This window comes from Toxorhynchites rutilus, chromosome 3 (assembly GCF_029784135.1).
Source record: "Toxorhynchites rutilus septentrionalis strain SRP chromosome 3, ASM2978413v1, whole genome shotgun sequence".
Taxonomy (NCBI): domain Eukaryota; kingdom Metazoa; phylum Arthropoda; class Insecta; order Diptera; family Culicidae; genus Toxorhynchites; species Toxorhynchites rutilus.
In genome coordinates this window covers 105,698,134-105,720,005 of record NC_073746.1, presented here as the reverse complement: position 1 = coordinate 105,720,005, position 21,872 = coordinate 105,698,134, and the positions used below count along the sequence as shown (strand labels likewise).

General features: G+C 39.8%; 1 protein-coding gene and 1 long non-coding RNA gene across 2 annotated transcripts in view; one reads left to right on the top strand and one right to left on the bottom strand.

Moving 5' to 3' along the window:
* Nucleotides 1–53: 53 nt before the first annotated feature.
* Nucleotides 54–775, bottom strand: LOC129778475 (uncharacterized). Its single transcript, XR_008743445.1, has 2 exons — nucleotides 504–775; nucleotides 54–446 (listed from the first exon to the last, which is right to left on the bottom strand). It is a non-coding gene; the product is annotated as an uncharacterized LOC129778475 (long non-coding RNA).
* Nucleotides 776–8,430: 7,655 nt separating this feature from the next.
* LOC129778320 (protein diaphanous) overlaps nucleotides 8,431–21,872 on the top strand; it is a 52,622-nt gene continuing 39,180 nt past the window's right edge. The window contains exon 1 of the mRNA XM_055785163.1: nucleotides 8,431–9,002. Coding sequence (XP_055641138.1) covers nucleotides 8,648–9,002 — 355 coding nt within the window. The 5' untranslated portion in view covers nucleotides 8,431–8,647. The remainder of the gene's footprint in view (nucleotides 9,003–21,872) is intronic.

The window sequence follows — 21,872 nt, the reverse complement described above, 5'->3', positions numbered from 1 at the left end:
CAGCACTGCTTGCTGCTTGTTTGTATTGGTTTGTTTAAAAATGAAATGAAATATTAAAAGGAAAATACATAATCAATTTTAGTCATTTTATTACTCGAAAAAATACGTATTACCGGATCATTATATTTTAAATCCGGGGTTTCCGGATTGACGATTCGAGTCTAGCTGAGCTCGTTGATAAATACCTCCTGTGTTGATAGTTTTTATTTCCTTGATACACATTTGTGCCCGAGGATTCGATTCTGCTGTTGCCGCTGTTGTTGCTGTCCCCGGCATGGGTTTGGAGGATACTGCTGATTGGAATTGCAGATGTTGTTGGCTCCTGTGACAACGGTAAAAATCTGCACTGTTGTTCTTGTTGTTTGGCGACTGGTAATGGGGGAAATCATCTTCCGGCTAGTTTCTATTGATGGCTATAGAAAAGCCAGATGTTTTCACATCATAGTCTGAAAGAAAATGAAATAATTAATGAAAGAAAAAGCGATAACAGTTTCCTTACTCACCAGTTATATGGTCCATTTGTTTTTGTTTGAGATGACAGTTTAGCGGACTACCAGTGATACCATTTGGTTTTTTAATTATTCCGTATTTTCGACCAATGAACTATACACTCTTAGGAAAAATTGGTATATATGACGATTTTTGGGTAAATATTACCAATGATTAGTTGATTTTTGCGATATGAATTAAGTGCGCTACACATACAACATCACCGTCATCGTCCCGTCAAATATTCTCTTGGACTTATTCTGCCGACGTCACAATTTCCGGTGATGATGTATGTGAATGTTACCATACGATTTCCATGGGAGAATATTTGACATTTCATTCTTTCACGTTGACTTCACAGTGACGGGACGTTGTATGTGCAGCGCACTTTATTCGTACATATTAGGCGATAACATTAGTAAACAAATGTAAACCCAGCCAGTATAACAGTAATTTTTGAACTATTGTATTCAATTTTAGTCATTTGTTGAACTATCTAAATGCGGTATAAACCACATTACAATGCACATTAACTCGAGGCATGGCCATTGCAGCGTCCAACATCTGATCCTGCATCGATTGAGTTTGATTTTTTTTTTTTTATCTGTATTATAGTGACTTTCAACTCATTTCATCGTCACTTTTACTTCCATTTTTGGAAGAATGTCGGGTGTGAGAATTGAACTCGTGACCTTTAGCGTGAGAGGCATGGATGTTACCACTACGCCAGATCGCCTCCACTTGAGTTTAATTCTCGGCTACAAATACAGAATGGTTACTACAAACAGCTACGATAGACTACATCAAAGAGCCAGTTCTATGCCCCTTTTCAAAATTGAGTTGAAGCGCAGCGTCAGTGGAAACGGAACCTTCGTTTTGACGATTTCGAAAACATCCAATTGATCGAACCACCGATCACAATCGTCGGAAAATAGTTTATGAAGTTGCCCTTGACCAAATCCGACAATATAGCGGTGGAATTAGAGCTCAACTAGGCTCGTTTTAGTGTCTCGAATTACCCAGATTCCTCATTATTGAAGTAATGTCTTCACTTTCTCCCGCATCAGATGAGCATGGATCATTATTTGGCTGTCCAACATGTATCAATGTTGATTAAAGAACATAAATTGAATTAATTTTCAAGAACGTCACTCACCTGTCTGGGTAAATTCAACCTTTTTCTGTGGAGAAACAATATCGAAAAGTAGTTCCGCTCAACTCAATTATCAGCTAGACAATTAGGTTAATAATGTTCTGTTTACATTTCTTTCACGGTTTCCAGCAATGACAATCGTCAAAGTTACCGATACCGCTTAGTACAATGTACCAATCATTGGCAGGGATGTATATTGCATCTAACATTGATTTTACATACAGTTGATTAATATTTACAGAAAATATGTACATTCTACTAATGTTTGCCTCACCAAAGATTTGGCATATTTTAGTAATCTGTTTTCTGGGTGTAGGCAAGACGGAGAAGTCACAGCATTTCGGCCAATGTTAGGTCGATATTTTGTTCGTCGACTGGATTGTGGGTCCCCACAATCCAATCGACGAAAAAAACATCGATCTAACAACGACCGTAACGCTGTTACCTATTCACGATGACGACGATTAGGTATCGACATCTGGATACGGCATTAGTTTGTATGAGGCAAACTATTCTCTATCATATTAGTCGGCCCGAATCAGTTTATATTTGCTAAAATTTGTATGAAATTTTTTTCTTGGTATAATTTTTTATACTTAAAGTACGTTGTCATGACCCTAATTTGAATTATTTTCTATAGACGTTCAGATATTCTCAAAAAAACTTGTCATTATAATATAAAATTATCTCAAAACATATTTTTTATGACGTTTTTTCACCACTTGCAGGCAATGGTGATTTTCACTTACATAGAGTACTAATTTGATTAAGGAAAAATCATGTTCATTCATAATTTTCATTTTAAAAGTGTATTCATTCCTTCTGCAAATCCATACTGTCATGCCTATTCCCCAATATCGTCAACGCGGTAGTTCGTTAGTCGAAAATACTGAATAATTAAACAAACCAAATGGCATCACTGGTGGTTCTTTTTTCCACTCCGCTAAACTGTCATCTCAAACAAAAACAAATGGATCATACAACTGGTGAGTATGAAATATATTTCGGCTTTTTAGTAATTAATTATTTTATCTTGTCTTATCAGCTATGAATACATTCGACTCGTTTGCTTCCATCAATCGGTAAGTGAGAAAGATGATTTCTCCCATCACCACAGTACGGATTTCCACTTCTATCACAGCAGCCAACAACATCCGTTTTCCTGCAGCAGTAACCTCCAACCCCTGTTGGCAATGCCGGGGGACAGCATCAACAGCAGCAGCAGCAGAATTTGACCATGGTATGGTATTGCGAAGAACTTTCCCCATTAGAGGTTCCGTGCTTGCGCACATTCAAAAATCATCTTCAGACACGAAAATTCAACGACAAGGAGGTATTTATCAACTTGCTCAGCTGAATTACCACCCCGGAGGAACCCGAATGCACTGACTCCGTTGTATAGTAGAATGAAAATAGGCGAGGTAAGCGAACGTAATCGCATGATATTTTAATGTTCGCATTTTTATCCGGATCATACAACTGGTGAGTAGGGAATTCATTTCTGCTTTTCATTTACTAATCATTTTATTTTGTTTCAGCTATGAATACATCCTCAATCAATCGGCGAGTGAGAAAGATGATTTCCCTCTTCACCACATTGCTTATTTCCACTTCTGTCACACCAGCCAACAGCATCAGCTTTCCCGCAGCAGTATCCTTTAAGTCCAGGGTGCTATTCCGGGGAACAGCATCAACAGCAACAGCAGCAGGACCTGGCCATCGATAGTATTTCGAGCAATTTTCCCCATCGGAGATCTCGTGCTTCATGCACATTGAAGAATCCTCCTCAGCCACATATCTGTGTCATCAAGGGCAAGGAGGTATTCGTCAATGTACTCAGTCGGATTTGAATCGTCAATCCAGACAACCCGGATGCACCGATTCCATTATATACCTTATTTTTATTATACATGGTTTTTTATAATTTTTTTTTCAATAAAATGATTAAATTCGATCAATGTATTTCCTTTTCATTTTCAATAACAAACCAATACAAACAAGCAGCAAGCAGTGCTGGAAGCAGCGCTGCAAGCAGGTCGACGCCTTGCACATGTTGGCGAAAAAGTGGCGTCAAGTTGTTCGATGAATGCATATGAAAGGTCGATAACTCGATTGCAAGGTGGCAGCATTTGAGGTCGATTGTTGACATTTCATCGACCCGATCTTGGCAGGCAAAATGGAATGTGGGTCAGCAGTAACAGGATTTCCCGATGTCTAGATCAACATGTCCAAAGGTTCTATCTTCTTTGATCGATTCTCTTCACCGACTTTCTCTTTCGATAACCACGGCCTTTCAGACAGATTTTGCTCCAGTTTTGCCATGTAATTTGACAAACGAGGTCCCCTTTCGCACTCCTTATTGTCGAACACATCAGGAAATCCTGTTACTGCTGAGTAATTAATGAAAGAGAATGTAGATGAAGAGAATCGATCGAAGAAGATAGACCCTTTTGACATGTTGATCTAGATGTGTTCGACGACAAGGAGTGTGAAAGGGGACCTCGTTTATCAAACTACATGGCAAAATCTGTCTAGAAGGCCGTGGTTATCGAAAGAGAAAGACGATGAAGAGAATCGATCAAAGAAGATAGACCCTTTTGACATGTTGATCTAGATATGATCTTCAAATTAAAAAAAAAATTTTGGAATTCTAATTCTCCTTGGGGTTCCATACGATTGGTGTTGTTTTATAAACAAAATCAGTTTTAAAAACAAAACTACAAAGCTCCATAGCATTCTAACTGACATGTGCGCTATCGCATAACTATTCAAAGTTTAATACCAAAGTACCCTAAATCCTTTTGTATCATTCAGAGCATCTCCACCAGTTGCTAAACAAAATTAGGCTACTTCACCGGGAGTTTTCATTCTGGTTAATAAAATAACAACACACCCCAAGGGTAGCAGCCGGTCCATAAATTTGACAACGCAGTAGTAACTTCATCGCAAAGTTGCTGTTTGTAGCAAACGTCAAAAATTTGTTTTGGTTCTCTCCGTTCTGCGGGGGTTGTGATTAAGTTGTTTCATAAAATAGTGATTTTTGATTTTCTCTTGACGCTGCGTGAGTTTCTCAAAACTCGGAGCAAACCATCATAACAACAAAAATAAACATCCTCGTTTGATAACCATCGGTGCGAAAAAGAAAATAGCAAAATGGCAACCATGATAACAACGACCGGTGCAAAAATGGGTTGCTATTCAAAACAGAAACGTTGGAAAATTCCTAACGTTCATAGCAACTCACCTGTGAGGATGCTTTTACCGGAAGATAACGCTTTGAGTTTTGGAAGATCACTACCGACAACGAATGAACCATTTCAATTTCGTGTGAGAACTGACTAATAAAGGAACAACGACGAAAAAAAATTGCTCAAAATCACTCACCAAAAACATGCCTTTTATCGAGTTCAGAGCATCGTACCAATCCAACACAACAACACGTAGTGGCAGGATGTTATATCGGGCCAAAACATAGTTGAATTGGTGTGCTTTTTTAGAAATGGCAAGAGACGCTTCTGAAGCCACTCTTTCTTGTCTATCTCGCCGTTTATAGTTTTACAAGAGATGTGGAAAGAAACTCTACTCCATACTCCTCCTTCAACTATCTTAACCATAACTGTTCGACGCTCGGCGGCAACGACGTTGCTCCGATGTCCACCAAACCAAGTGGTGTGGTTTCAAATCGCGGATGGCTTATTTATACCAAATAAGTTGAAAACGGGCAGAAAAGAATGATTGCTCGTTATTGACGGTACGGGAAGATAAGAACTTGAATCAGCAGAACAAATGTATGGGAAAATGGGAATACTTCCAGTTTTCATTACTTTAAACTATTTAGGAATTAGGGGTTTGTAATGTATAGCATATCAAACAAATCTTAGAGAATTTTCAATTCGATTGGTATGCAAATCATCGTTCGCTTGAAGAAAGTTATTAACGTTAACTTTATTTCATAAAAACGTGGCCTGATTTTTGATTTGGCACCCTTCCTAAAAGACGCAATTTTCTGTAAAAAAAATTAAAATCATCTTTTTCGTATTGAATATGTATTATATTAAATAGAGTTGCAGATTTTCTGCATGTGATGAAGGAATTATATAAATACATATATTTTGATATTTTGTTTTGCGTTAATGCAAGCTTGCCACATGTGCACTGCTCGCTTAGATGTAAGTCGAACCAAATTCAAAAACTCGGTTCTATTAGATCGTGAAATCCGATCGGATTCCAAAAGAAGTGTACAAATCTTATTTCAATCACCTCCCTGGGGGTTACTTCATTCGAAATGTTTATGAGCGTCAGGGGTGAAAATTTCTGCAATAAATTTTCAGTCGGACTGGACTTCACAGCACCATAATTGCGGCCGCCAATTCTTGTTCCTTTTCCACAACCAGATCGGATTTGAAATAAGCACAATATTGCAATCACATAATGAGTAATGCAAATGTGGCTACCTTGCCCCACGGTACGAAATTGATGATTTTGAGTTTAGTGTTGCATTGCTGTTAAATGGTAATGGATTCTCCATTTTTTTGAGAAATGAAAATTTTAAATTAGAGTTAACTTTTTCGTATCGAATTTGTATTCAATGTGATAAACTATCAAATTTTCTGCAAGCGGTGAAATAAACATGTACTAAAATAAAAAAAATTAGCATGTTGAAATTTACCGGAAATAATACTAAATTGAACGAAAAATAGTGAGTTCTGGTGTTTCAAGTATGGAATACTGCAGTAATAATTTATATTAAAACTTCAACAATTTCAAACTGTCTTCGGGCCTGCCAAACTGATAGAGTTGATAGCTTCACAAATACGGATAATTTATTTTGACATTTCTTTTGCGTCAAGTCCTCTTTTTCATGTATCAATTGGGTTCGAATTCTGAACAGTTTGCAGAATACAAAAGCCGATCTCGATAGAATTGCGAAGTGTCAAGTTTGATTGGGAGTCGGAATTAGGGTGGCGAACTCCATGGACGTTATCGAGTTCAAGGATTAAGTACCAATGTTAAGTCCATATATTGCTACATCTTTCGACATTTATGTATATGTGTATTATTGAATCATGTCCACTAAAATAATGCAAATTCCACCCCTTATTCAATATGCTCCCCGTATTCGTTACGTTTCTTTGACGAAAAATCTCCCGGCCAGAACGGGAATCGAACCCGAACTCCCGGCATGATAATGTGTGACGCGAAACACTCTGCCACGGGAGCACATAACGAGTCCTCTGTACTATTTATATTTATGGTCGCAACTCTGTTTGTAACAGGAATACAAAGTGATTTTTTCAAACACCTCCGCACTAACCCACACTAGAAGAAATCATTCGTAACTGGAGCTACCAAATCTTTAGTAGCCGATACATTATAAGTACATTTTACCAAAACTTCGTTAAGAAAATGTCAGATGTAATATACATTCTTACGAGAGATCAGTACATTTTACTTGATAACGTTAGTTAGAGTGTTGTCATATCTGGGAAACTGTGTAGAGCTCGCAGTCGCCATTTCCCTCATGAAAGTGATGCGATTCGGAGGTAAGTAGTTTATTTTAATTAAAATATAATTATTCATTTACCTCTCACGCAGAGATCACGAGTTCAATTCTCACTCCCGACATTCTTCCAAAAATGGAAGTAAAAGTGACGAACCAGCCGAAATGTGTTGAATGTCACTATAATAAAGAAAAAAAAATATAATTATTCATTTATATTTCTTCTCGGTCGCGAAGCTATTTTCGCCGAGCGGTGGTGTTTCCAAACGAAGTGAATGTGCTTCACAGGCGACACTGTTTGTATTGGCGCTAATTCAACTTAACTTCTACCTCGAAAGAAAGTGCATTCCTAGGCCCATCGATTGTGAAACTGTTGGCAGGTACACTTAGACTATATAAATTTCGGATATACTTATCATTCCCCCGAATCCAGCGAGAACAAATCGCCCTTTTGTTTTCCTTTTAGGTTATTTGAAGAGTTTCCGAGCGCCGGGTCTTCAGTCCGTCCAGTCCATTCATTATACAAATATTGCGCCAACGAACGTCATCCAATTGTTGTACTAAATAAACTATCTCGACGGCACCAGCAACAAAATACTAACGTAGATATCCATTACCAACATGCCAATCATCCAACATCAAAATTCTCAGAGCGTAGAAGTCACTCCATTTGCAAATTGTGCCAGCGTAAACTAGTGCCCATACAAGTGCTTAAGTACCCATTTTGTATGTTGGAATTTTATTCGATGGAAATAGATGAACAAAATATAACCTTTACATCGTCATTATTGCAAGAACTGGAAATAGAATAGAAATACAAATGAAACCCGATATCAATAAATTGGGTGTTGACACGAAATCCCGAAAAAGGGATCGAAGTTGGGGCGATATTCCGGTACATGTTTTGATACTTGTATTTACCAATTTACTCGCGTAAAATATACGAATTATTAGTACGGTAGAAAATGACTAACGTATTAGTATTAATTATTAAAGAATTTGTAATAGATACTCATTAGTCTTCTCAGAGCAAAAATTGTCTTCGTATGTGTTCACCATGATTAGCACATGATTTGTTTCCAGAAAACCGACTTCTAAAAAAAGATAGCTTACGTTATATACGTAATACGTAATATACGTAATATACGTAATATGCTTACACATCAGGCGTTTCTGGGTTTGTGTGGCCCTTTTGAAAAAAAAGGCTGTGAAACTGTTCGAACAGTGTTACACATCCCTGCGGTTGACGGAATCGCTCGCGGAGGAATGTTTTTCAAACGATCAAATACGAAGCGAACTTCTCCGTATCATACTTGAACCTGTTTCCAGAATGTCAAAAGTGACGAAGTCGATACAGTGAAATGATGTCAGTCGTCGATGGTTGCGTATCACGGAAAAGTAAAAAGCATTCTATCGAACTGTGATTGTGAATACTTGTTGTGAATTGAACGCCTCCTCGGGGCGCTTGTTGGTGTAGTGATTATTTATGCGTTTGGTGTTGCAAAATGTCGAAACATGATCGTGCTAAATCGGGTGGCTTGCTGGATACGCTGTTTTTCGGTCGACCGCACAAAAAGGGTGGTCGTGGCGGTGCCGGAGGCTACGGAAGCGGGACGCTGAGCGGTGTGAGTGGCCACGGAGGCAACGGAATCAATGGTGGTAGACCACTGTCCGGGGCGGAGTCGGAGATATCCCTCCTGGACGAGCTGAACAACGAAATAAAAAGGATGACTGAGGCGGAAGTGAATCAGAAGTTCCTTGAAATACTGGAGGATATGAATATTCCGAAGGATAAGCGCGACCCGCTGCTGTTAAAATCGTTAGACGAAAAGAAGAAAATGATTCTGATGCATGTGAAAGGTGAGTGCGGGAAAGTGCGAGGGTGCATTATTTGTTTTTGTTTTGATACGTGGAGTGGAGAGGTTTTTTTTTCTGTTGCTTTCAACAAGTGGGTCCAATAGAGCGCAGTCGGATAAAAGTGAGCCAGAAATGGATGAGTAAAGCAAACAAAATCGGTACGCTTTGTTTGGGTGCTGAGTATCTCACGGCGTCGTGATCAATGAGCTTTGTCGAATAATAATGAATCCTTTAAGGCGCGACGTATTGCGGAAGGCTTTTGTGAAGATCGCGTCGTTGAGCGCTACACGGCGAAACTGAAGACTGACGTTATTTATAAACGATTATTGTAGGCATCATCCGTGGAATTATACTCGCTGGATGTTTCGATAGTTTTTTTTGTGAGTTATATTCTAAAATATTGTATAATTTGCTTCCCCCAAATATCCTTTTTTCATGTGTATTACTACGATGAGTAGCTAATTTTGGTGGAATAGATTATCATTAATAACAGTATACCCCGACTAGAAACTGGAATTACTATACGCTCAATGATGGTGCTATCGATTCAATGTCTATTGAACATCCGTTAATCAATTTCCTACACGCCACCGCATGTCGCTCGTTACCGATCGAGGCGAGCGCAAATGTGGCTGACCGCAGACAACTACCGATGAGATAGAATCTATCGCAGAAGGGAAGAACAATAATAAATGCGCTCAGCCACTGCTGAAAACAAACATATCGCCTCGAAAGGAAGGAATTCTATACTCGCAGATCGAGTGACAGCAACGCTAAAGAAATAAAAACTAATCACCCGTCCTCGGTTAAACGGTTCGGTTGTAAACGCGTGTGAGTGATCACACGGATGATATCAAGCAAGTGACCTTACGCTTACGTCATTACCTACTTCTCTGGCTGAATTAACACATCGTCATCATCGTCGCGGCAACGGCTATGAGATTTAAAGGAGGCAAATAATAACTATACAAGTAGAATATGTGTGCGGGAATGTGAAACAACAGAAGCGAATGCATACTTACACGGTTTCTATTATAGACTGGAAGTAACAGAGCGAGGGCAGCACTTTCGTGATAAGAGACTCAACATAGACTTTATGATTGTTTCGGTCAGAGTTTAGCAACGGAAAGAATACCGATGCCATAGCGAACAAACAAATTTGCTGAGACTTCAGATTGCTGAAAAAATATCACAAAATTATAATACAGTTTGCTAACTTGTGTTATCAAATAGCTCATTTTTCACAAATTTTTTTTTTCCCAAAATATATATTTTTATCAAGGCTCATATGGCGTTAGCCTGACGGGGCCGGAGTTCAATATTTTGACAGTTTTTCTTATTATCTATGTTAGTAATATGTAACCGATTACTCGCGGTCGGCTCGAGGTTAGTATTACAAGTGTTCTCGTAATTGCGATGTAGCTGTCTCCAATGCTCTGTACGTGTGCCCGACACGAGATACTTCCTATTGCGATGCAGCTGACCATTAATCAGCAACGCCCCCCTAGTATGTACCCCATATCTAGCGTGGTGCGTCTTCTCGACTCGAGGAATCCAGGATAAAATGGTCACTAGCCGGTGCAATCATCAGCTCGTGTAGAGTTGTCATGAGCGGTACAACCTTTGGCTCTTGTTGAATCATCAGTGGACTGCACAACCTTTGGCCCGTGCATCTGTAAAGAGTGTGTGTATGTATTGCCGCGACTAAGTAAAAGTTTATCGATCGGATAGGAGGGATATGAAACGGGGACACAACGAAGGAAACATCATTAAACGTTGACATCGGCGTTTCTGAGGAACAGGTATAGATGAAGCAGAAGATCTGGATCACGGCTACCTAAGATATCCCGGACGGGGATATCCGATTGTCTGCCTTGTGCTCTCAGTGCTCTAGAGAGCTGAGAGCGAGCAGCATGGAACCGGATACACGACCAGACAACATGCTCGATGTCGTGGTAGCCATCGCCACAATCACGAAGATTGTTTGCTGCGAGCCCAATGCGATAGAGATGCGCGTTTAGGTTGTAGTTATTGGACATGAGCCGAGATATCACGCGAATGAAATACCTACATTCCTACATTCAATCCCTTAAACCAAGCACTCGTCGAAACCTTAGGGATAATCGTGTGTAACCAACGACCGAACTCATCTTCACTCCACATGTGCTGCCAACTAAAGAGTGTGTCCTGACGAGGAATGTGAAAAAATTCATTATAGGCAATTTGCCTTTCAAAAAGTGTGCCTTCTGAAACGAGTCCGCTTTCTCATTCCCCGGAATCGAGCAATGAGAGGGAACCCATGCTAAGGTAATCTCGAATAATTTTTCGACCAAAACACTCAATAGATGTCTTATTCTTGTTAGGAAATAAGATGAGCGTTTATAAACTTTCATTGAGCGGATTGCCTCTATTGAGCTGAGACTGTCTGAAAAAATATAATAATGGTCGATGGGCAGTGTTTCAATGATCCCTAGAGCATAGTATATCGCACCCATTTCTGCGACATACACGGAACAAGGATCTTTGAGTTTGAAAGAGGCACTGGAATTTTCATTGAAGATACCGAAGCCAGTGGACCCGTTTATGTATGAACCGTCAGTAAAGAACATTTTATCAGATCCAATTTTCCCATACTTTTCCGAAAATATCGACGGAATAACATTGGAGCGTAGGTGATCTGGTATTCCATGGATTTTTTGTCGCATGGACAGATAAAAAATGACAGAGAAATTGCAAAAGTATGGGAAGCAAACTTGGTTGGAGATGCTCGGTGAAGGGTGCACTTCATGGGTAAGGTACTCATGGTATAAAGACATAAAACTTGACTGAGGAGTCAGTTGTAGTAGATTTTCGAAGTTATCAATCACCAATGGATTCATGATCTTGCAACGGATGAGAAATCTGTAGGATAATTCTGTGAACCGAAGAGTAAGCGGGGGTACTCCTGCCAAAACTTCGAGACTCATCGTATGTGTCGAATGCAAACACCCCATGGCTATACGCAAGCAACGATATTGTATTCTCTCCAGCTTGAGAATATGAATCCTGGCAGCTGATCGGAAGCAAAAACTGCCATATTCTAACACTGACAATATCGTGGTTTTGTACAACTGAATGAGGTCTCCTGGATGGGCACCCCACCATGTTCCGGTTATTGTTTGGAGAAAATTGATTCTTTGCTGGCATTTCTGTTTCAAATACGCAATGTGTCTCCCCCAGGTACATTTAGAATCAAAATATACACCCAGGTATTTAAAAAACATAGAGTGTTGGATCGTTTTGCCGGATAGGTAAAGCTGGAATTGGGCGGGTTCGTGCTTCCTAGAAAAAACGACCATTTCAGTTTTCTCCGTAGAGAATTCGATACCCAGCTTGAGGGCCCACGTGAACAGATTGTTCATGGTATCTTGCAACGACTTTTGCAGAGCGACGGGATTAGTACCCGTGATGGAAATAACTCCATCGTCTGCAAGTTGTCTCAGCGTGCAGTCTCTAGTTAGACAATCATCCATATCATTGACGTAAAAACTGTACAAGAGGGGGCTTAGGCAGGAGCCTTGCGGTAGGCCCATAAAACTGTAACGAGAAGATTTTGAGTTGCCATGAGAGAAATTCATGTGCTTTTCTGACAGTAAATTGTACAGGAAATTATTCAGAATTGGTGAAAGTCCACGATTATGAAGCTTCTCTGAGAGAATTTCCATGGAAACTGAATCAAATGCCCCTTTGATATCGAGGAAAACGGAAGCCATTTGTTCTTTGCGAGCAAATGCGATTTGGATTTCAGAAGATAGCAGCGCGAGACAATCATTCGTCCCTTTACCTCGGCGGAAGCCAAACTGCGTATTTGACAGCAAATTGTTCGTTTCGACCCACTTGTCCAAACGAAGTAGAATCATTTTCTCTAACAATTTGCGAATACAGGATAACATTGCAATCGGCCTATACGAGTTATGATCGCAAGCCGGCTTGTTGGGTTTTCGTATGGCTCTCACTTGTCCAGTCATGCGGGACAATATTCAGCTCCAGAAACTTGTTGAACAAGTTCAGCAAACGCTGTTTTGCCAAGTCGGGAAGATTAAATTCAACAAGTTGAATTTAATCTTGTCCGACCCCGGAGCTGAATTGTTACATGAGAGGAGGGCAATTGAGAATTCCACCATCGAAAAATTCTCATAATCGCATTGGAGCGGAATATCGCGTACGACGCTTTGTGCAGGAACAGAATCGGGATAAACCTTCCTTGCAAATTTGAAAATCCAACGGTCAGAGTATTCCTCACTTTCATTGGTATGGTTCCAGCCACGCATTCTCCTAGCCGTATTCCAAAGAGTACTCATAGCGGTCTCCCTTGACAAATCATTGACGAATTTTCGCCAATATCCACGCTTTTTTGCTTTAATCAGACCTTTTTAGTTTGGCTTCTAGAGCTTAGTACTTTCGAAACCATTCCACTAATCCAATCCTGAATTTTTTGAAAGCGGATGATTTTTCAAGGTAGACCTTTGCACACTCCCTGTCCCACCAAAGTGATGGAGGACGACGTCGGAAAGTGGTAGCCGGTACACGTTTCATTTGAGCTTGAAGTGCGCTATCGTAAATCAAACTTGATATAAAACTATACTCTTCAAGGCGAGGAAGTTCATGCATCGAAATGATTGCTTCAGATATTAATTCTGCAAATTTTCTCCAGTCAATATTCTTCGTGAGGTCATACGTAATATCGACTGACTCACTAGATTTTGATTCATTGGCGATCGATAAAATTATTGGTAGGCGATCACTACCGTGGGGATCTTGGATTATCTTCCATGTGCAATCTAGGGATAATGAAGAAGAGCAGAGAGATATGTCTAGCATGCTTGCCCGTGCAGGAGGGTTGGCTATCCTAGTTGCTTCCCCAGTATTTAAAACTGTCATGTTGAAGTTGTCGCACAGATCATAAATCAACGTGGCACTGTTGTCATCGTAGAGTGACCCCCATGCTGTTCCATGGGAGTTGAAGTCACCTAAGACAAACCGCGGCTCCGGCAATGCCTCGATAATATCAAAGAACTGATGGCGGCCTACCGTAGTCCTGGGAGGAATATATATCGAAGCAATGCAGAGTTCTTTGCCATTGATTTGTATCTGGCAAGCGACAACTTCAATGCCTGTAATCGATGGGATAGTGACTCTATAGAAGGAGTGACGTTTTTTGATCCCCAATAGTACGCCACCAAACGAGTCGTTACGATCTTGGCGAATAATGTTGAAATCGTGAAAATTCAGCTCGTCGGCTGAACAAAGCCATGTTTCAGAGAGAGAAAATACATCACAGTTAGAACTGTGAACTAAAAATTTAAATTGGTCTAGTTTAGGGATGATACTTCTGCAATTCCACTGTATGACAGTGGTCAAATCCTTGACCTCTTGCGCTGAATCAGGCATCGAGGGAAATGAACGCTGCTAAAAAGCCACATTTTTCTTTCAAAAATGTTCTCACAACCGGAAGCAAACATAATACTATGCTTTTAAGAGGATCATTTATATTTAAAGCATTTAAAATGTTATCCACAAGGTCTAAAAGCGCAAGCAGGCCAGGTAGTGGCTGTTGCTTCGACCGCGAAAATGGAACAGACGTGTTCGTTGTTGTTCCGGGAAGTGCTGAGGACCCCTGGTTGGTAGAATGTCCGCGTAAACCGGGAGGTACTTGCTTCGGCCTTTTCTCAGCACGTTCAGTTCGAGGCTTCATTCCAACTTGGGAAGTTTCGGTATTCTTTCTGGGGAGTGATGGAAAAGAAGTAATTTTTCTTTTCCTGATGGCACCCTGCGATGTACCGGAACATCCGGCATTGGGAGCGTCAGCAACAGGCTCGTCGTTCTGCAGAATGGAGTAGGGATTGTTCTGTGTCGTTGGCACGGAACTCTTAAGCATTTCTGCAAAAGTCCGCTTGGAACGTTCCTTTAAGGAACGCTTGAGTTTTTCCCCTCGTTGTATGTACACCGGGCATTGAGTAAAATCATGAGGAGTCCCGCCGCAATGAAGACACTTGTGCTCTTTCGCGCAAGGATTCTCATCTCATGGCTCTCTCCACAATCTGCGCAACGTTTTTTATTGCAACAATAGGCGGCCGTGTGACCGAGTTGCATACATTTGTTGCATTTCATTACCCGGGGTACAAACAACCGAACAGGTAAACGAAGTGCGCCTATTGCAACGTAGTTTGGAAGGGCGGAACCCTCAAATGTCACACGAAAAGAGTTTGTCCGATTGAGAACTCTTTTGTCATTTTTAAGTGACACAGATTTCAGTCGATCGCATGCAAGAATCTTCACAGTTTTTAGTGTGGAGTTCTTGAAGCGACCGACACCATCGATTATCTCTTTTCGGGTCAAACCCTTTTCGGTTATTACGCCGTCTATTTCGACGTTGCAACAGGGTACGTATACACGATACTCAATCGGAAAGAGGTCGCAGCGCGTTATTTAGTTCGCTTGGGTCCTGCTTGAGACGACAACTCGTAGTTTGTCTGGCCCCATCCGTGTAATTTTGGTAACGTCAGAAAAATGTTGAGTTAGTTCCTTCGAGATGCGAATGACATTGAGAGGTTTGGATTTTCGTCTAAAGTACACAATGAATGGGCCTTTGGAGCCTTCAGGGTATTCTTTAGGACGAAAATCCTGTTTCTCGTCGATTTCCTCATCTTCGGAACTATCAACTTCGTAAACAGAATTTTCTACCTCAATTTCTGCTTCATCCTCCTGCTCTTCAGGAGGAGGTTCGGTATCAGAAATATTCAATTGCGTCAACGGCCCTCAGCCATATTAGAAAAATCGGCCAACTGTTCGATATGAACAGAATATAATAATTATCAAATGAATAAGTAAAAAAAATATTATAAGGTTATGCTGCGGATAATATTTATATTAATTTATTTTATTTATATAAAATTCTAAAATGAAAAAAAGTTCCAATAAAATTTCAACGGTAATGTAACCAAGAAAAAATAGACACCCCTAATACCAACGTTTGCCGATTTGGTAAACACACAGATGAACAATGGTGTAAATCGAGCACAGATGGTAGAAGGAATGATAGGAGGACAAAAGAAAAATAAACTTATACTTGCCGCTGCTGTGTGGCGTGTGTGATGAATCTGTCTGAATTGTATCCTCTGCGTCTCGGTCGCGCACCACTTTGAGCTTCGCTCTACTCGCAAGCGCAACCGATGAAAAAAAAACACAGTCTGATTCGATGTGGAAAAAAACACCTTTGTTGGATCGTTTCGAAAACTTGTCCGATCTACTTGCGAGTTATCGAACGAATGAAAATTATGAATTATTTGGGTGTGTTCACATGATTTGTCCATCTTGTGAGAAAATAAAATAATTTTGGTTATTTATACAAGTTAGTAGTCTACTTCAAAAGTCGTTTAGGAAATTTTTGAGCTCCTTGTCTGAAGAAGTTCTGGTTTTGAGGCAAGTTTTATGTACATGGACTAATCCCTTCCGAAAAAGTCACTAAACTTTTCTTAATATATTAGGGACCGCAAAGAAATCTGTAAGACATACGCCTCGGACCGCACATTTTGGGGCAAACTTGTACGCTTCGTTTGTTCGGATTCCACGAATGAGATCGTTTTTTTTCGGTGTGGATGAGACGAAAGCGAGCCTTGTTAGATTCTTGGCAGACCAAGGATTTAACCATCAAGTGTAGAAAACACGGGTTATTTCGTGATCCATCCGTAATAGACGGAACGCGAAACACGAGAAAACTCGTGAGCGGTTCGTAATGTGTTAAGTCTAAACTTGAACTGACTTTGGTTAAAAAATACGCTTGCTTTCGCTTCGAAAATTTTGACCTGGGACTACGTCCAACCGGAGTATATGGGGGTAAAATGAAAACCTAAACACAGAACATGCAGGAAAAAATGAATGATTCCGAATACTTATAACTTGAACATTTCTTACTGGATCGAAAAGATGTTTGCATCAATTGATAGGGAATATTTCCACGCTTGATTTTCCTAGTTTCCTTTACTCCCCCCCTTGGAAGATTTTCGAGGATCAAAAAATCAAAACTTTGAGCGCTTTGAGGCACCCCTAAATCATGTACGATTGAACTGAAACTTTGCACAGATCATTTTTTTTGGGCCAATAAACAAAATGTACATGGTCGGTTTTTGAAATTTTACATGACCATTTTCGTTTTTTCACATACATGAAAGTCGGGGGTAGAGATATCTAAATTTTTCGTTTATTCGATTATCGATTAATTGTGGAACCATTTTTAAATATTCGATTCATTCGAATAATTTTCTTTCAGTATTCGATTAATCGAGCGAATATTTATTTCTTGTAATTAAAATGAATAGACATTTATATTAAAAAAAGATTATGATGTCATAATTACATTAAATATAATTTTTAAATAAACATAGTGCAGAAGATTGGTTTCTAAATGAGATGGTATTTCTGTATATTGATAACTTTACAATTTCATGATTTTTTGAGAACGATTAAAAAAGAGCACATCATGAAAATTACCTGTTATACGAATGTTGTTGAAATAGCAGGTTTGTTTGAAAATTTCTGCTTGGTCCCTATAACTACTAGTTCAAAAGAAGTATAATTGTATAATCTTTGGCCACTTGTATGGTATATTTTCCTTGGCACTCTGAATCTGAATACTATCACTTTAGTACGGGAGTTTAGACAACCTCCTTCAATTCCGCCTTTTACTTCTACAGACGCTGAATTCTTCTTTCCAGTCTCCTTCACCACCAGGAACTTATTTTTATACTACAACCGTAAATAGTTTAGCATATTCGATGAATTTCGACAAAACATCATGACGGTTAAACAAATTTTGCACTGTATTTTTTGAAAATGAAAAAAAATGGTTCCGTTTTTCATTAATCGCGATTACTGTGATAATTATTCGATGTATTCATATTTCGATTTCTCATTATTCAATACAAAATTACTCGATTATAGTCGAAGTCAGTGGTGTCGACTGGGGGGTGCGGAGAGGGCGGACCGCAAATCGACTCTTCCGTCCCGGGTGCGACGCAGACTCTTCCCTGGGTGCAAATGTTTCTACTTTTCTGGCGGAAGGGGAGTGCAAATCAACTCTTCCGCCCCGGATGCAAAAGCTTCACTCAACGCCACTAGTCGCAGTAATTCGATTATTTGAATCAATCGAACGATTAACCGACGTCTCTAGTCGGGCCTATTATTGTTCCGACTGAAATGTGTTTCCCCAACACAGACTCCAGATCCAAGGTGTCTGGGGAAACTGGCATTGCAAATTCATGCAGGCCGGGGATAATTTTGTTCAAACTGAAATGTCGACTGAAATTCCCTAACACAGACTTAGAATCCAAGGAGCGTGGGGAAATTGGCATTGAAAATACATGTAAGTCGGGGGCATTTTTGTTCCGACTGAAATGTGTTTCCCCAACACAGACTTCAGATCCAAGGTGTTTGGGAAAATTGGCATTGCAAATTCATGCAGGTCGGGGATACACGACGATTGTTATCGGCCGATAGTTCAATTCGCTCTCAATTTGCTCTCAATTTTGGCATCCGACATACGTGCCGTGCGAATCACTGTGAATGGGATGTACTCAATGAGGTACATATAGAGGTGGAGCAGTAGGCGAAGTGTAACTGTATTGGAAAGCCAAATATCGTCGTAATTATTTGCATTCAATATGGAATGTATATGGAAGAAACAGAACAATGTTGAAAGTACTTACGGTTGCATGATAATTTGAGCCAAAATTCTCATGAAATCATTCAACTGGTTGTTTTTTAACAGATGACAATTATATCGTGGCTTATTTCGATTATTCATGTAGTAAAAAGGTCCTGAGAGCAGTCGTATGCTTAGTTCTCGAAAGCAGTAACATTTTTGGTGAAATTTTGATTAATAGGCGATTATTATCTCACAACATACACACCCACACTGAGGACCTTAGAAACATCAACTTCATAACGGTAAAATAATGAAACTTCGTTTGTTTCTATGAACGTGGGGGAGTTAAAATTGCACATGGAAATATCACTTTTTTCCGTCTTTTTCGACGTGATTTCACAAATATTCACTTCACGCTATCACATTAGCCTAATATTCAGCGGGAGCTCTACAAAAATGTACGTTTCTAATTGATAAATTACTTCCTGAAAATAGCATTTTTACATGGATGCGGTGGGCAATCAAAGATAAACACAACAACTGACGTCACTATTTGCGAATTAGTTATGGCAGCGCATGCTATGTTGCTCGAAACTCGACCATCTTCATTACCTTTTTTCCAGGGCATTTGAATGTATCCAATGCTCTCGGAATCCCTTTTTGATTTTCCTTCACCGTTCTCTTCTCCGTTGTCAAACACAAATTAAATACAGTCTCTCGAAAATATTCGGCCGACAGTTGGCTATTGTGCGCACTCTTGACCAACCCGACTGTTTGGTTGGCTTGGTGTGCGCACTAGCATCCTAACCCGGAGGCGATCTGACGTAGTGGTAACATCCATGCCTCTCACGCTAAAGGTCACGAGTTCAATTCTCACTCCCGACATTCTTCCAAAAATGGAAGTAAAAGTGACGAACCAGCCAAATGAGTTGAAAATCACTATAATACAGATAAAAAAAAAAAGCATCCTAACCCGACCAAACTATCGCAGTGTGCGGGGACTCTAACACAGACTTCAAATCCATCGTGTAACGAAGAACATAATCTATCACAATGCATGAATTGACTTTACATGACATTATTCAATCTTTTTACTCACAAAGCAAATATGTGGAATTAAATTTAGTTCGGAAATTTTTTCATTCAATAAAAAATTTAATCAATACAAACAAATGATTGCTAAGCTGAGGTAGTCCCACGTCAACCTTGCGGTTATATTTAAGATATAACCCACTCATTTTTTTGAACTAAATTTGGTATAGAATGAGGTGAAATAATTTAATGAGAGTACCATTTAAAAAATATAAAACTTAATAGTATTTTAGGGGTATTTATAAATGTTTTTCCCAAAAAATGCATGATAAACTCGATTGTTCCTATCAATACAATAAAAAATCGTAAGAAGTTGTATTTAGAACACGATGGCATAGAACTACGGAATTATATTATTTAATTCGCTTGTTTATCACTTCGGATATTATTTTAGAATGTATCGGAATTTTCGAAACAACTTTTTAGTTATTTAGTTATTTTTACTACTTCAGTAGTAAGAATTTTCATTTGAAAATTGAACAATTTAAACCTACCGTCAGACCTGGTAAACTGATAGAGAATAATATGATTCTCTACATGGATGTCACTATCAGACGTTGACACTGTATATCTACATATTAGATATATAACATATTACATATAGAACGCTTTGCCTGTGCTGCCGGTCCGTACTGAGAACCGGCTGTCTGACGGTGCCGGTGCGTGTTTGAAAAAAAATGTGTGTGTTTTCTTGCACAAAATATTTCATAGCAAATCCTTATTCAATTCAACAACTATTAACTTTTGTACAGAATGTTTGTACTGAGCTGCGCGAGTAGAAATATTTCCTATCCACATATCTCTGCGATATTGCAGTAGTTCCTCTCTCCACTCTCATTGCCCGTACAAAGAATGCTCCATTTGATTCGTGTATCACGTATATGTCAGCATTTTTGGGTTCTTCTACAACATGTAGAAGGAAGGTGAAGAAAAGGTGTTTAACAATGGTCGCGATTCAGTTTTCGTCAAATATTTCATCCGTTTTACGAGTGTAAACTGTCTCATAAATTGTTTTTTTTTTTTTTTTTTTTATCCAAAATATATATTTTTATTAAGGCTCATATGGCGTCAACCTGACGGGGCCGGGAGTTCAATATTTCGACAATGTTTGCCTTATAACTATGTTAGTAATATGTAACCGATTACTCGCGGTTGGCTCGAGGTTAGTATTACAAGTGTTTTCGTAATTGTGATGTTGCTGTCTTCAATGATCTGTACCTGTGCCCGACACGGGATACTTCCTATTGGGATGCAGCTGACCATTAATCAGCAACGCCCCCTTAGTCTGTACCCCATATCTAGCGTGGTGCGTCTTCTCGAGGAATCCAGGATAGAATGGTCACTAGCCGGCGCAATCATCAGCTCGTGTAGAGTTGTCATGAGCGGTACAACCTTTGGCTTTTGTTGAATCATCAGTGGACTGCACAACCTTTGGCCCGTGTATCTGTAAATAGTGTGTGTATGTATTGCCGCGACTAAGTAAAAGTTTATAGATCGAACAGGAGGGATACGAAACAGGGACACAACGAAGGAAAAATCATTAAACGTTGACATCGGCGTTCCTGAGGAACACGTATAGATGAAGCAGAAGATCAGGATCACGGCTACCTAAGATATCCCGGACGGGGATATCCGATTGTCTGCCTTTTGCTCTCAGTGCTCTAGAGAGCTGAGAGCGAGCAGCATGGAACCGGATACACGACCAGACAATATGCTCGATGTCGTGGTAGCCATCGCCACAATCACAAAGATTGTTTGCTGCGAGCCCAATTCGATAGAGATGCGCGTTTAGGTTGTAGTGATTGGACATAAGCCGAGATATCACGCGAATGAAATCACGACCGACATTCATAAATTGTTGTCAAGCGTCTGTTGTATACCCGGTATAACGGTCTACCGAATCCCGATCCCGGTTTGCGGATCGGGGAAGAAAAGGTGCTGAATAATTAGTGTAAATTTAATCATACTGCCTGTCTGAAGAAATCTCTTTTGTTGTTTGTACACAGTGGCTCCCGTACCAAGCCGTCTGACGGCTGCGGGTTGCGGAGGAAGAAACATAATGACGTCTGTAACCTGCAATGTGTGTACAAAAAAACATT